The sequence below is a fragment of the Clarias gariepinus genome, chromosome 14 (assembly GCF_024256425.1).
Source record: "Clarias gariepinus isolate MV-2021 ecotype Netherlands chromosome 14, CGAR_prim_01v2, whole genome shotgun sequence".
Taxonomy (NCBI): domain Eukaryota; kingdom Metazoa; phylum Chordata; class Actinopteri; order Siluriformes; family Clariidae; genus Clarias; species Clarias gariepinus.
Window position 1 is genome coordinate 23,066,624 of NC_071113.1, and position 15,717 is coordinate 23,082,340.

At 35.5% G+C, this 15,717-nt stretch overlaps 1 protein-coding gene across 1 annotated transcript; it reads left to right on the plus strand.

The window, feature by feature from the left end:
• Positions 1-3,687: 3,687 nt before the first annotated feature.
• On the plus strand, positions 3,688-15,406 carry LOC128541318 (alpha-N-acetylgalactosaminide alpha-2,6-sialyltransferase 2-like). The gene is made up of 10 exons (XM_053511676.1): positions 3,688-3,844; positions 5,471-5,770; positions 8,730-8,892; positions 9,217-9,382; positions 11,258-11,432; positions 12,719-12,857; positions 13,282-13,385; positions 13,561-13,644; positions 14,309-14,408; positions 14,780-15,406. Exons 2-10 carry the CDS (start codon positions 5,631-5,633, stop codon positions 14,948-14,950), a joined length of 1,242 nt encoding a protein of 413 aa, XP_053367651.1. The 5' UTR covers positions 3,688-3,844; positions 5,471-5,630; the 3' UTR covers positions 14,951-15,406.
• The last annotated feature ends 311 nt before the right edge of the window (positions 15,407-15,717 follow it).

Genomic DNA, 15,717 nt, shown 5'->3' on the forward strand with positions numbered 1-15,717 from the left:
CAAAAAACCCGTATTCACACATGCATGTACAGTATGTTTAGGGTTAACTGAGCATGGAATCTAAACCCTAGTTAAAGTTTCATCTTAAAAGAACAAATGGAGGAATGGTTTGGTGAATGTTTTATGAAGGTTACACAGGAGGAGAGGAGAACACCAGCTTTGTATTCAGGTTCATGTCATTTGTGTAGGTGTGGGTGGCAGCATAGATCTCATTGTTTGTGCCTACCATCTGTAAAGATTTTGGACTCCTTCCAAATACAACTGAATCCAAACAAGAGCAGTATTGTCCTTAAGCAAGGGTCAGGACTGGTTAGCAATTAGTCTGATCATTGATTAAAAGTGAAAATGGTAAATATTTAAACATTGACTGAAAAAAAAAAACATGTTCGTACACACAATTGTAATCTGTGAGTCAATGAAAGCCTGCTTATCATATAAATTTTTAAGTGTGTTCACAGTACAATTCGCATTGTTCACATTTAGAATGTTAATTTACATCCAACTGGATCTACAGTATATAAACACTATACACAGTTGATTCAATGCTGGGAATTTTCCCTGTGTATAAGGTGTGTAAAGTTTGAAATGATAATATAGTTCTAATTTGGTTTACTAATATATTTTTAAACCCAGACTTGTTCTAATTTTTTAAGTGCAAATTGTTTTTAGTACAAATGATGCTACATCAAAAGTAAATCTCAGTCAATCAGGTACAGGGGAAACCCAGAGTGGGGGTAAGCTAATAATTTCACTCATGGCTTTTGTGTACCCAGTTCCATTATTTTTCTCCTCGCTCAAGTGAGTGAATTTTTATATTTCCACTGGTTGGAATGTATATTTGTGCTAAGACAGTCAATGTTGAATGTCATTATTTTTGTCTAATGCTTGTCATTAAGGGTTTTATCCATGTGCTTAACTAATAAATTAATCGAAAGTGTAGTTCTGTGGTTTCTTTCATGTGATTTGAAAATGTGAAGACTTTAATTGTACATATACAATAAATCTTATTAAGATTGATGTTGCCCATCTTTTTTCTTGTCCCCAAGAAACCTGACAATGCTGTGTTTGTGCTTGCTACCCCGGATCACTGTCTCTAAGGAACTCATGCTGCATTAGCATGCCCTCTTTTTGCCTCTGAGCTTTGTGCTGCTCAATACCGTGAGCTCAGTCCTGAGCATTATCCTGGCTTAATTCCCAATGGAAAAGTTCTGATGGCTGCCTGGAGCCTTTGGCCTTTTCTTCACTCTGCATTGCAGCAATACTGCTAGTTCAAGAACTCTTTCCTAGTCCATATAGCAGAATCAGGAAATGAAGTTGGGATATCTTTGTCGACCCTTTTCAAACCCCCTTTTTAAAATAGTTTTTATGTTTAATAATCATGTCCTCTAACTCAACCGTGATGCACTAAGGTCCTAATACTAGGTAACGATGATCATAGTAACTGTAAACAATTACCTGACACCTTTCAGTAAGGCACCTATCTAATGTTTTCTCTATTGTCCATCTTTTTCATGTTGAATTAGTAAACCTATTTTGTTATTTCTTTCAAACACACACTTGTGTATTTGAATGTGTATTAGCAAAACATGATTTTTCTCTAAATTGTCATTAGTGTTACCATCATTGGTGTTACCAGGAAGGGAATTAACACCAGTTATTAAATGTATTTAAAAAAAATAATATTATTAATAAAAATGCATTAAACTTTTTTGTGGATTCATAAAGTTTAAAACTAAGTTGTAGCTAATAAAGAAGTTCTAGGTGTAAAAGAAATATACTCAGCAAAAAAAGAAACGTCCTCTGACTTTCAACTGTTTTTACTTTCAGTAAACTTAATGTGTAAATATTTGTATGAACACTAAAAGAGTCAACACTATAAGACATAAACTAAAAATGTTTCACAATGTGTCCCTGAATGAAGGGAGGCTCAAAATCAAAAGTACCAGTCAGTATCTGGTGTGGCCACCAGCTGCTTGAAGTACTGCAGTGCATCTCCTCCTCATGGACTGCCTATTGCGAAGTCTGAGCACTAATGGAGGGATTGTGTGTTTCTGGTGTGACTCGGGCAGTTGTTGTGGCCATCCTGTACCTGTCTCGCAGGTGTGATATTCGGATGTACCGATCCTGTGCAGGTGTTGTTACACGTTGTCTTCCACTGCGAGGATGATCAGCTATCCTTCCTGTCTCCCTGTAGCGCTGTCTTAGGCGTCTCACAGTGCGGACATGGCAATTTATTGCCCTAGCGACATCAGCAGTCCTCATGCCTCCCTGCAGCATGCCTAATGCACGTTCACGCAGATGAGCAGGGACCCTGGGCATCTTTCTTTGGGTTTTTTTTTTTACAGTCGGTAGACAAGTCTCTTTAGTGTCCTGCGTTTTTAGAACTGTGACCTTAAATGCCTACTTTCTGTAAGCTGTTAAGGTCTTAACGACCATTCCACAGGTGCATGTTAATTAATGGATTATGGTTAATTAAACATGCATGGAAAACATTGTTTAAACCCTTTACAATGAAGATCTGTAAAGTTATTTGGATTTTTGCAACATTATTGTTGAAATACACAGTCCTGAAAAAGGGACGTTTCTTTTTTTTGCTAAGTATACATTTCAGTGGAATTTTATTACCCAACTTTCTACTTTTTTCTGCAGAATGGCCCTCAAGCATTTTTATTATATATAATATATATAATAAAAATGCTTGAGGGCCATAAAAAAAAAAAAAATATATATATATATATATATATAATTATTTTACGTTTGATTGTTTTCTTGTAAACATATTTGGGAGTTACAACACAAAATGTAAAACTAAAATGTATGAAATGGATGTTAGAGGAGGAATGTGCAAAATTAAAGGGCATTAGAGGCAAAGGTATGGCATGTAGGTATGACAGCAGCAGTATGGAATGTGAAACAAATTATGCATCATTTTCTTTTGCCTGGAACACAAGAAGGGAGTGCAAACTTTTGCACCCAGCTAGCGGTATGTAGTAGTAGTAGCTGTGGTGTATTTGTAGTCAACTGAGTCAGTAAAGGACAAAAACAAGTGATACTAAATACTATTATGTACAAAAACAAGTGATACTAAACATTAAATACTAAAGGGAATCTTCTGCTCCTAAGATAATAGAAGGCTCGTGCGCGACACAGCCGTGCAGTAAACCGGAAGTAGGGGATTTACAAGTAACGGTTGCTTGAAACAACAACAATAACTCGGTGAGCGTTTATAGGCATGACGAAGCGTTTAGACACGTCAGTTCTAACCGTCGGGAAACAAATGAGGAAACGCACTTTGAGATAGAATGCGATTTCTTATCCAACCGGAAATTCCGCACATACCTCAAGGGTGACGTGAAAACAGTTTCGTGGAGATTGAGTTGTCTTTTAACCTCTGAAATGAAATGAAAGCGCGTGCGTATATGTGTGTGTGTGTGAAGGGCGGAGATAACGGGACAGCATGCAAATGAGGCAGCAGCGCTACTTTTCTTAATTACAAACTTCTGGATAGGTTAAAAATAGACTGTGTGAGAAACAAAGGGAAGGAGGTCACTTGACATGTCCCCCGTTTTTGTCCAACTTGTGCTGTGTCCTCTCAGGACCCTCCCTCTTTTTCTTTCCACCCTCCCTTGTTAGGAGGACAGGATGTGAGAGAGGCGGTGACCAGTTTCTAGCAGCTGTTGCTCATTTCACAAAGCGTCCACCCCTTGTGCTCTTGAGTGTGCGTGTGTGTGTGTGAGTGAGAGAGAGAGAGAGAGAGAGAGAGAGAGTGGAATCGGGTTGCTTGGTAAACAAGTTTACAAACATTTATCTACAAGTCTGGGTCTGGCCGGAATTTCAACCCAGAGTAAGAGAAATTATTTTGTTTCCTTTCCTTGTCTGGCGAGTGAGAACGAACTTCACTTAATTACAGTTTTCTAGAAACTTCTTCGTTTCCGTTAAAGTAAGAGCGCTCTTCTGTATTGTGTTTAGTTTAGTGTAACGTGTTGATTTGCAAAGAAAATAGATCATGGTGTTACTTTACTGTTTGCGCACTCGCATTTGTCAAATCAGACAGATCTCTGTGGTTTGCCAGAAATCAGGTCTTTTATGAACTTATTATCTCAGGAATAGAGTAGTGAAACAATGTGTTTAATGTGTAGGGTGAGTGGAGGAGAAATTGAGCACTTATACACCAATCAGCCATAACATTAAAAACCAACGTCAGTTTTCAAAGTTGATGTCTTGAGGGCAGGAAACATGGACAAGCATGAGTGATGGATGTTAGTGCATTGCTTATCTATGGTAGAAATGGTGCCAGGCATGGGGGGAACAAACTAGCATCAGCCTGGATGATGTTCTGCTGACTTACCTCAGGTCCTGGCATTTATATGGACGTTACTTTGACACATAAAACCTACCTAAATATTGTTGCAGACCAAGTACATCCGTTCATGGTATTAGCTGATATCATCTTTCATCCAGATAATGTCGTCTTTCAATTCAATTTTATGTATATAGCGCTTTTAACAATAGTCATTGTCTCAAAGCAGTTTCGCTAAATGAAAAGTTATGGAAGTGTGCCCTGAACCACTGCAAAAATTGTGGAATTGTTTAGGAAACATGCCAGTTTAAACTAAGCTCAAAGTTCCTGATGATTTAATTTAACGTGAAGTCTGGGAGATGTGCTGGATAAACAAGTCCGGACCACATCTTGCTTCTCACAGGCCTTACAGAATCTGGTGCTAATGTCTTGGTGCCAGGTACAACAGCACACCTTCAGTGGTCTTGTGTTGATGGGTCAAAAGGCTCAACAGCAGTGAACTTAATTATTCGATCATCTACTGTATATAAAAGCTGTTTTGGTGGCAAAAATGGGAATACACAATGTAAGGCAGGTGGTTTTAATGTTTTAGCTGATCAGTCTTTAAGTGTGTGTCTTACACAGCAGAGTTTTTTTCCCAGACAATCGTCGAACCACATTTGGACATTTATATTTAGAAAATGCATAGAAAACATTAGTTATTTACTTAATTTTAATATCCAATATCTCATCAAGCTCTTGATGTGTGAATTTGACCAAAGGCCCAATGATCATAAGATGTTTGTGCTTGTATGTTGCATAGATGTGCTGGGCTTAAAATTAGTTGTTTCTTGAATCAGTGATTAATTACTCATCAGCGGCTTGGTTTCTAAACGGTGTCCTTTTAAAACGAGAATAATACAGGCTTCTTTCAGCCTTTTATTAAACTCTTTTTGCCTGTTTTTAATTTGTCTTAGTCTCTTCCCCATTCTCACACTTTCCTATTCTCTGTTCCTGTTTACCTTGTACTGGGTCAGATTCCAGCTTTCCAACTTGAACTAAAAAAAAATATATGCAAAGGTCCTTGTTGACGTGCTGTGCCTGGACTTTAAGTCCTTTAATTAACCTGAAATTACAGGGTAGTGCTCTGTGCAGAAATACCCATGCAAAATTTCACTTGTTATATTGCAGGGAAGCATCTGGTTCTCTGAGGTGTTGACAGACCTCTTGGATTATGAGGGGAAGAGGGTGCTGTGCTCTGCTGCTTCATGACTTACAACCCTGATGTGAAAGTCTAATTTGTTTGCCCAAGGAGAGTCCCCAAAATCTTTCCATGTAGTCAGGAGCCAAGATGATGTGTTTCCTGCATCAGAAAAAGTTGCTTCTCTCTGTCCTGTTTTTTTTCATCGTAGTTGGATCCTACATGATGCATTTACGCCTGAAGAATTCTCTGCTGCCAAAGGACAAAGTGATTGCCCTCATTCCCTCCAGGTATGCAGCTGTTTCACAATACTGTCTTTTTAAACCATTTAATGTGACAAACAAAGACTTTATATACTTTGCACAATACTGGTACCCTGGCCTTAACACACTGTTAATCTTGGCTAACCATTTGTCCCAGAATAGCCCTAATTACTGGTTACAAAACCAACAGTGCATTTTTTTTGTTTTTGAGCTTTTGGCATTCGAAAGTCTTATGATATTTATGACAATCCCTGGTCATAGTTTAAACCAGAGGAAGTAGGTCATGTGAAGAAAATTTATTTTAAGATGCAAATTAGATAACTATATATCTGTTTGCTTTCTGCCCCGGTAAATGTACTTGTGTTAACAAAACAAAAGACAAACTTGGTTTTTAATGGACGCAAAAGTTTTTCTGTAATGTGAGCTTTTTTCGACCGCCTCCCCCTTCCTCCTTTCAAATGTCTAGTCATGACATGACAATAGAACTTCAAGGCTTTACTTAAGCCTTGCCCATGTATAGCGCCAACACTCACTTAAAGCAGTCAACAGGTTTTATTAGGAACATGTTAAAGTAATTCAGTACTCCACTGGCTCTGAATTAAAATGCTCAGTGACCCTTTAGAGAATTAAGCTCTGTTGTTGTGAGCTGATCACAAACTCATTATTATTCTCTACAGTTTTTGGACATACATTATTCTAAGTAAAACTCTAATGATGTTGCGCAAGAGATTTAGTACAATGTAGCAATAGTTTATTTAGCAACATTAGCAACATTATTATTGTATGATCCGTTCAGGTTTCTCTGGGTTATTTTTTGTGCTTTTATTCTCTATGCCTTTCCTTTATAGTCGTTAACCGCTTATATCTGATTAATGTCTTAAACAAACTTCCTTGTGAAAGAATTAAAACTCCTCATTGTAAGAACTGTCAGCCTCATTGCCACATAATCTCTTACAATACCTTAAAGCCAAAAGAACAATATGTTATTGTTTGTTCATACAACTACTGTAATCTATTCAAAATGAACCTAATTCAGATCTGGTTGTGTTTTCTAAAGTTAGTTTATAAACATTTTATGATTATGCTTAGCTTTAACCATCTTATGTATACTTGTTTGATGAAGTGCAATAAACAGATGGATTTATTTAATAAATTTATATAATTTATAAAAATTATAAACATAATATAGTAATCATATTAAATTGTTTTCTTTTTGTATCTAAAATCTTAGTGTCTTTTCCTGTGTTTGGCTATATATATACACACACATATATATACACAGTACTGTGCAAATGTCTATTATATGCTGTACCAATTTTGTTATACATGTTTATCATGTCTGCATAATTATGTACAAAATTATTCAGTATTTCCATATATAACTTAAAAATGAATAAATAAATACCATTACAGGAGAATATATGCATGGCTGTAAAGAAAAGAAAAAGGACAAGACAGACCAGTTTTCAGTTAGAAACAAAAAACCTAATGTATGCTCCTGGGATTTGCATAAAAAATAGAAAAGAGCAAGTGTGACAAAGTTACCCAAACTACTCCTATTCTCCAGCAAGCTCAGTAAAACCTAACAGCTATTTTCTTATACAACTTTAAGCAATTAGTTTTCACTTCAAATGTTGACTTTTTATTTTTTTACTGTTTAATTATATTATTATTTAATTATTTTTCTACAAACAAAACTAAGTTCCATTCAGTTATTGGATAAATAACTGAACCATCAAAAGTTAAGTTATTTGAAGTACTTGCCTATGTTTTAAATAAATGTTAAAATATGCAGATGTTGCATATCAGAAAGACAAAAAAAGTAACTTGTAATATTATAGGTGGTGTCATGGAAACATCATGTGAACACTGAGAATGGGACCAACAAGTTTTGTCATTTTGTGTCCTATAGCTGAGAGCTCTCTTGATTTCAGGGGCAGAATTTCTCAGGATGATGTAACTAGGGACAGACAGCCAACAACTTTAGGGAAGAAACTAGTCTTGTTATGCAGCTGCAGTTTCCCAATAGTAAGGGGTTTAACAAGCAGTGTGCAAAATTGAATGCAACAGGACAACAGGATAATATACGTTTATTCCTGGACTGTAGGTTTTATTAGACAATATACTGGGTTATCATTGCCCACGTGTGCAGTTTATTTTTAATTAGCAGCAGTGCAGTTAAAAAATTGTAACGTCACACAACCGGCCAAGGTGGTTTCCAAGAGGTGGTGTGGAAGGTGGGCCTTCATGTACTACCTGGTTAGTACATTAGTTTGTATGCTGCCACATTGCTGTCTGTGTTTAAGTTAGTGTCATGTAACATCTTCATGTTTGTGATTCACTAGTTCCTGGAGCTATAGAATGTATGATTTCCCAATAAAATCCATTGGGACCAAATAAGGAAAAAAAAATACAAATTATAAATGTCAGTTCAACATAATAAAATAAAATCAAAATCTACCTTTCATTTTGTTTAAGACAGCTTGAATTTAAAGCAAGAAACAAATTACAGGTTCCAGGTTAAAGCTGAAGCAGCTGTTGGTGATTTACAGTTCGAACTAGCAACCTTCGATAGGTATTTTCACATTAGAGCTCCGGGATAATTTCCAAGAACACTTGATCCCAGAATCTGATTCATTTTGATCAGTGAGAACACAATCGTTTATGCTAAAGAACTGTGCCAGGTCTACTGGTAATTGTGGTCTCAAGAATGATATGGCATACTCTATAGAAGCCAATCATACCTGAGAATGGAAGTGGACATGACATCATCAGTGCTGTCTATCTCCTCTAAGGTGAGGAGTCCTGAAGAATTTTTCAAAACCTTCACCCCAAAGTCATTTAACCATTACAAATATGATGAGAGAAATATTTGGTAATGAGTCAAGTAGTTCATTATGGAGTCATAACTTTTCATTGCATGTTTGCTGCTGTTATAATATATGAAAAGCATGCATATGATGTATTGCATTTCTCATTTTGGCAGCACGGTGACAGAAAGAGTTCCTCGTACAACTCGATTTCAAGAGGAGGTCACTAAACCAAAAAAACCCACAAAACCAGCCAAGCCCATAACAAAACCAGCCAAGCCCACAGAGCCAGACTTCTTTGGAGACCGTTATACCATGGATGATTATTTACCACAAACTGTAAGTATCTTATTTAAAATTTGAATTTGATACGACATGTTTGATATTGACACAACTTGGAGTTATTTCCATTTTTTTTACCAAATAATTTTATGTAAGTTACACCCGTTGTCAAATTTAAAGAAATTGAAAGACCGTTACCAAATTTCGCATGATCATGCATGAATGTTTTATGGTAAGGCACTATTACAAAACTATTTAAACATAACGAGCCACTGTAGTCCATATATTATTTAGTGTAATTGCTAAATAATCATCCTTTAAATGTTCTTAATAATGTAGTTAGTAAATGCAACTAAATGTATAATTTATTTTGGATTTCAGAGCTGCCCAAACAGTATTCGGAAGAGAATGTTGCAGACTGATTTTGGTAAGAAGTTTTTGGCCAATGTGTCAATATTGCAGTGGGCCAAGCATTTCTCTGACAAAGAATATGAGCGGTTGCGCAGCCATTATGGTGCTCATGGATGGGGTAGCGTCAGTATTGAAGGTGAGTGTATCTGGTACTACGAAAAATTAAGAATTGTAGTAAGGGTAAGAGTGGAGATGTGTCATATTTGTTTACATAGTGCAGTGCCTTGCAAAAGTATTTATACCCCTTGAGTCTTTCCGCATTTTGACACTTTACAACCTCAAAAGTAAATGTATTATGTTGGGATTTTATGTGATAGACCTACAAAAAGTCGGACATAATTTGATCATTATAATAATAATACAAATAAAATTAAATATTTTTTATTTAATTTTTTTTAAATAATTTAAAAAGGAAAATGAGTGTTTTTTTTATTTTTAAATGTTTTAAAATAAAGATCTGAAAAGTGTGGTGTACATTTGTATTTAGTCCCCCTGAGTTTATACTTTGTAGAACCGCCTTTCACTGCAATTACAGCTGCAAGTCTTTTGGGGTATGTCTACCAACTTTGCTCATTTGGAGAGTGAATATTTTTTTAGACATTTTCACTCTCTATTTTTTTTAAAGAGTGAAAATGTCTATACATTCCAAAAGTACTGGCTTGAAATTCTTATATTTACTAGTGTAAGGTCAAAGTCTAATTGTGTTTTCTCACATATCTATTCATAAACTTTTTGTTTGACCAAACTTAGATGAGTGTACAACTGCTGCACTTGTGTATAAGTCAGTTTGTTAAATTGATGCACACACGTTTTACTAGGTGTCTGTAAACTACCCGTTAAATCTGTGGATCAATTTTCATAGTTTTAAAATAACTTGCTGATCTTGGCACAGATACCAAAATGCGTCAACTACTTATTAATCCGAACATTTTATTATAAAAATTTTAAAAGTGACACATTCAATTGCTCAGGTTATTAGATTCCTTCTTTACAATGCTACTTGGTTGCATATTATCCGCAAGGTCTGTACTGAAAGTATTGCAAAGGTGGGCGTAACTCTTTTTTTATTTCTTTCTTTTTTTAAATGTCATAGGCCTGACATAGTAGGTCATTTAAATTACACATGCTTGTAGTAACTCTAGAGAAGAGTAATACTGTAGCAATGGAAATGATGAAACTCCTGTTCTGTAGTAATTTTTCTTCCTGTTTTTCTGTCATTGGGTTCTGGACAATAGAGAGATGCAGGCTATATAACATTGACAGAAGGCTATGGTAATATGTGCACAGATGAAACGAAGACTAGAGGAATGTGCACAGATAGTTAACTAAGTTTAAAGAGAGAGAAACCAGACCTCAAAACAAATCACTCAGTGGAAGACCATCAACTGCAACAAAGGGCAGACAATTTGAGAGCTGGGTTGAATAATGGTCCAAATTCATTGATTGTGATGGACGATGTTGAGTAGTACGCTTGTGTAGAGGAAGAGTTAATAAAAAAAAAAGGTTGTGTCGGTACATTTGCATTACTTTTGGCACAGCCTTTTATTATGCGCATTATGAAATGGTTGAAAAGGTGCTTCACTATAGACGTAAGTTCCACTTTTGTTTGAATTGCCTTAGAATGCCTCATTGTCATGGATCAATAATAATTATCAGGAGCCACATACTGGGTAGGCATTTTCTTTTTACTGACCTAGCCTCATGTAGCTTCAATGTACAGTAGGTTGCTGCTGTGTGCTCCTTGCATTGTCAAGAAATTTAATATGTCTTGATGATGATTATCTAAGTACTGTAGATAGAGGATATCTGCATTCAGTAGAGCACAGCTTGCTCTCTGTTTTGCCTTGGTAGCCCTCATTAATCATGGGATATGTCCATTACTGTCGTTTCCTGTCATCTGTTTATTATGTATGGATCATATATCTATATGTATAATATAAAACCACTATATATAAGGAGGAGCTACTAACAGTTACAGGTTATTAAATGGAATGTCTAATGTGTGTTTCAGTTCTTAAGAAATCACTGTTCATCTTAAACACCTCCGCTAACCATCTTATGTTTGACGACTGGGAGATGAGGCAAAACGGATCCCAGTGTATCCGGTGTGCTGTGGTCGGAAATGGGGGCATCCTGAACGGGTCAGGGAAAGGGCGGGAGATTGACCAGAACCATTACGTCTTCAGGTGAAAAAATATTTGTCATACATACATTGAGTTGTTAAAAAGAAAGTTACATACGCTAATATTCCATTCAACCGGCTTTTTTTTTTATTATGGTGAGCAATGTGGTGACCTGTGAAAAATTTTTGAGTTCTAGAACATATCTGGGCCTTATGGAAAGAAATGAATGCATTGGTGGAATAACCAAGTCATTCAGTACATTCAAGTCATCAGCTGGCCTTATTTTATTGCTACATGTTGTTAAGTCTAGACCTGACCAAATGAACCAACCCCAGTTCATTGCCTCCAGAGGCTTGTACACTGGGCTCTTTGCATGATGATCTGATTAATGGCTTAAACTAACTTCCTTGTGAAACAATTAAAACTCCTCATTGTGAGAACTGTCCATCTCATTGCCACAGAATTATCTAAGTAGATAGAAGATATGGGCTTGTACACTGGGCTCTTTGCATAACGACGCCATGGCTTCATGCTCTTCCCTTCTTACCCTGATGCTCACCCATTATTGTGTTATCTGTACATAGAAATAAACATAGCTGTAATTTTTACTGTTGATTATGATGTTTTTTTTTTTTTTACCCCTCTGCATTTCTTCCATGAAATTGGTGGTGGTGTTTTTTTTTTTATTTTTTTTATTTTTATTGTTTTATTTTTTTACTATTTTTAAAAGTGTTAATAATGTGTTGTAAATTTCTTAACCCGGTTCTACAAATATTGAAAATCTCCTGTCTGACCTTATCCGCTGAGTTACAACTTCGTTTTGATGGGGGAGACGCTGTTCTCCAGCCCTAAAATTTAATAAACCACTGTGTGCGCGAATTAATATTAGCCGTCATTGGATAGATACTTACCTGGATTACTAAGTGCAATCAGTCAGGGAATTTTTTTTAATGGGGAAAAAATTAGTTCAAGTACTGAAGAAGCAAATACTGTATTTGTGTACAGATTTGTTTTCAAGTATATCATACATGATGTGTATGATGTATATATATTAACCTTAAATACATTGTTTATAATAATATACGATAATAAAAAAAGTGTACTGCAACATACTTTTATCATATTATGTCTTTATATTGCCCAAGCCTAGATAGATAGAGGTGGTACAAATGTCAGCGTTTTAGAGAAGCTCAAGTTAATATTTGTCTATATTTGGAATTCACTCATGCTGGCGATGACACTTTTTATTTACAAACAAGAAAAAGGAAAATATTTTCTTTAGCAGCAAATGTAATAGAATTACAGAAACAGCAGTGTGTTATAATGAGAATGAATTATCTCCTCTTTAGGACAAATGGTGCCATTTTTAAAGGCTTTGAAGATGATGTTGGTGCACGTACCTCTTTCTATACCTTCTCTACTAACACCTTACGCAACTCTATAAGAACCTATAAAAGCTTAGGGTTTGATGGCCCCCCCAAGAGCAAGGTAAGTTTATTCTGTCCAGCCTGATCTTATTCAAGTCTATTTTGCAGGTCAAAGTACGTAGGATGGAAGACAAAATGATTGTAAGTTAGAGGTAGTAAAGATAAGGCTAGGAGATATAGTAAGTGTGGCTTTGGTAACAGTAATATGTTGTGTGTGTGTGTGTGTGTGTATATGTGTGTGTGTATATATGTGTGTATGTGGGTGTGTGTATGTGTATATATATATATATATATATATATATATATATATATATATATATATATATATATATATATATATACATACACACACATATATACACACATATATATATACACACACATATATATGTCCACTGTATTTTGATATATATAAAAAAAATCTTATTTTCCTTTTTTTTTTCTTTTTTTTTTTTGAGACTTTATTTCATTTGTTTATGTTTCAGGAGACCAAGTATATTTTCCTTCCTGATCATGACCGGGACTATATTCTCATGAAATCTGCAGTCATGCACACAACAGTTGATTCAGGACCAGAGCAGGGTGTTGAGTAAATACTGCACTTATCTCATTTCCCACATGATCATTTTACAAATGAAATATGATGCTAAACATATGTGACGTTTTCCTGACTTGTCCTATTTAACTTAATGCACTTTTTAGGATAAACAATAGTTTATGTCACCAGTTTCAATGTTTCAGAGTTCCTTTTTTCTCCGTTTTAGGCCAAAACAGTATTTTGGAGATGACGTGACTGCAGAGAAGTTTAAAATGTACCACCCTGATTTCATCCGGTACCTTAGAAACAGGTTGGTGTGTGAACGTGCTTATTTTAGACACGTATACTTGATTTTAGGGGATTTTTGTGCAGACTGAAAAATCCCATGTGTAAAACGTCAAAAGTTAAATTCAATGTTTTAATAAAGTTTTATAAAATTTTAGAAATAACGACAATAATAGGAATAATTAATTAGTTGCTATACAGCAATCATTATTTGGTATGATGTGGTTATTCATCAAAACCTGCTGGATTTGGTTGTGCATATAGTCAAAAAGACATCTGCAATACGCTGGTGTCACTCGCTCAATTCATGGCTGCTTAAACTGCTTTCAGAAGATCATGTACAGAAGATGGTTTCTTGACTCCTTCTGACTTTTTGAACATTGTTCAATAGATAACTTTTGGGTTTAGGTATGGAAATGACACAGACTATGGCTCCAGAATCTGAATAGCATTTGTCACATAGGCAATTTTTTTTTTTTTTTTAGTAGATTTTCAGTTAACACAATTCTTCAGGCAGACAGGTTAAACCTAATTAGTAACATCATCCATTATAATACATGGCATATGTTGTCCTAATACTTTTGGCCACCACTATATTTCAGTAATATGAAACTTATGACCGTGTAGAAATGGAAATCTTCAGCTGCATCTGTAAGCTTCTTATCTCGTTTCTCCCTGTCATCCTGTAGGTTTTTGCATTCACAAACTCTCAACACCAAATATAAAAACATCTACAGGCCGTCAACAGGAGCAGTGATGCTGCTGGCTGCTGTTCATGCATGTGATGAGGTAAGAGCTCTGTTCTTTAATATACTGTACATTTAAATGTTATAGATTTTTTCTTGCCATTTAAAAATAAATATGAGATTATTGCATTATGATCTATATTTTAGAAATAAGTGATTTAAAAAATATATATTTGTAAAGAATTTATTTTATAATGCGTTTCATTCCTAATCATAGATATGAGGAAATGTGATTTTAATTAAATATGCTTTAATCCCAATATTTGTACACTTGTGTTCAATCGTATCCAAAGTTTTTGACCATCACTACAACACTGCAAATTTTCACACTTTTATAGTTATTTAAAGCAACCAGCTTTGTGCAACTTTGTGAAAACTGATTGTGCTTTTTTTTTTTTGCTGTGATGCCAAAAGGTAAACGCCTATGGATTTATCACGCCGGACTACAAAAAATATTCAGATCATTACTATGACAAAAGTTACCAAAAACTACATTTCTACGCCAACCACGACATGGACATGGAGTTGAAGCTGTGGCAGCACCTGCACAAATTAAAACTGATAAATCTCTATATGCGAAAGTGAATGAGGTGACCTCACTTGGACCCAAGTGTAATCAACTCATGTCTGATCTCTCACTGGAGCTGAGGGGTTTTATGCTGCAGGCAAAAACCTTGTGATGTTTATGGCCTTTGGATTTTACTTTCCCAGCCAAATAGAGTGTCAATGAAGAAGACAGACATTTGTTTATTGCCTGTAAATCATTTCAGTAACTGAAAAAGTGTTGGAGTTGCATTGGCAATAACCTTTAACTCATTCTGACATAAGATGCCTTACTGCAAAGTGAAAATGCCAACTGTTGGGCTAATTTTTGTGTGCGAGTGTGTATGTATATGTGTGGGTTTGTTTATGTATTTAATGAAGGAAGCATTGTGCAATGATGCCTTTAATACAGTCGCTAAAGTTTAACATCAGACTTATCCAATGAAAACCAAAGACTAACCATTTATCTTGAGAATCATTTAAACACCTGGATGACAATTTTTGTGTATCTTTTCTCTATACAATAACCAAAACATTGTAAATTATAGTGGGCTTGGATGAATACTTTTGCTACCTCTAAGAAATCACAAATAACACCTGGTACTGATGCCTAAGTAGATTCCCTTTAAATATACACTCACCTTCAACTTTTCAGGAACGCAAGTATATTAAATCAGTTATCCAGTCAGACATTCAATGCAGTTACAGGTCAAAAGCTTTGGTTAATGTTCACATTGAACAACATAATGAAAAAACAAAAAAATGTTCTCTGTGACTTTAATCCTGTTGTGGTTGTTGGTACCAGATGG

What these genes read in the sequence shown, in the direction of transcription:
- LOC128541318 (XM_053511676.1), top strand. Translation starts at nt 5,631, where the DNA reads ATGATGTGTTTCCTGCATCAGAAAAAGTTGCTTCTCTCTGTCCTGTTT. An exon ending in ATGGCCCCCCCAAGAGCAAG is followed by an intron (nt 12,858 to 13,281) that starts GTAAGTTTATTC and finishes TTTATGTTTCAG; the next exon opens with GAGACCAAGTATATTTTCCT. An exon ending in ATCCGGTACCTTAGAAACAG is followed by an intron (nt 13,645 to 14,308) that starts GTTGGTGTGTGA and finishes GTCATCCTGTAG; the next exon opens with GTTTTTGCATTCACAAACTC.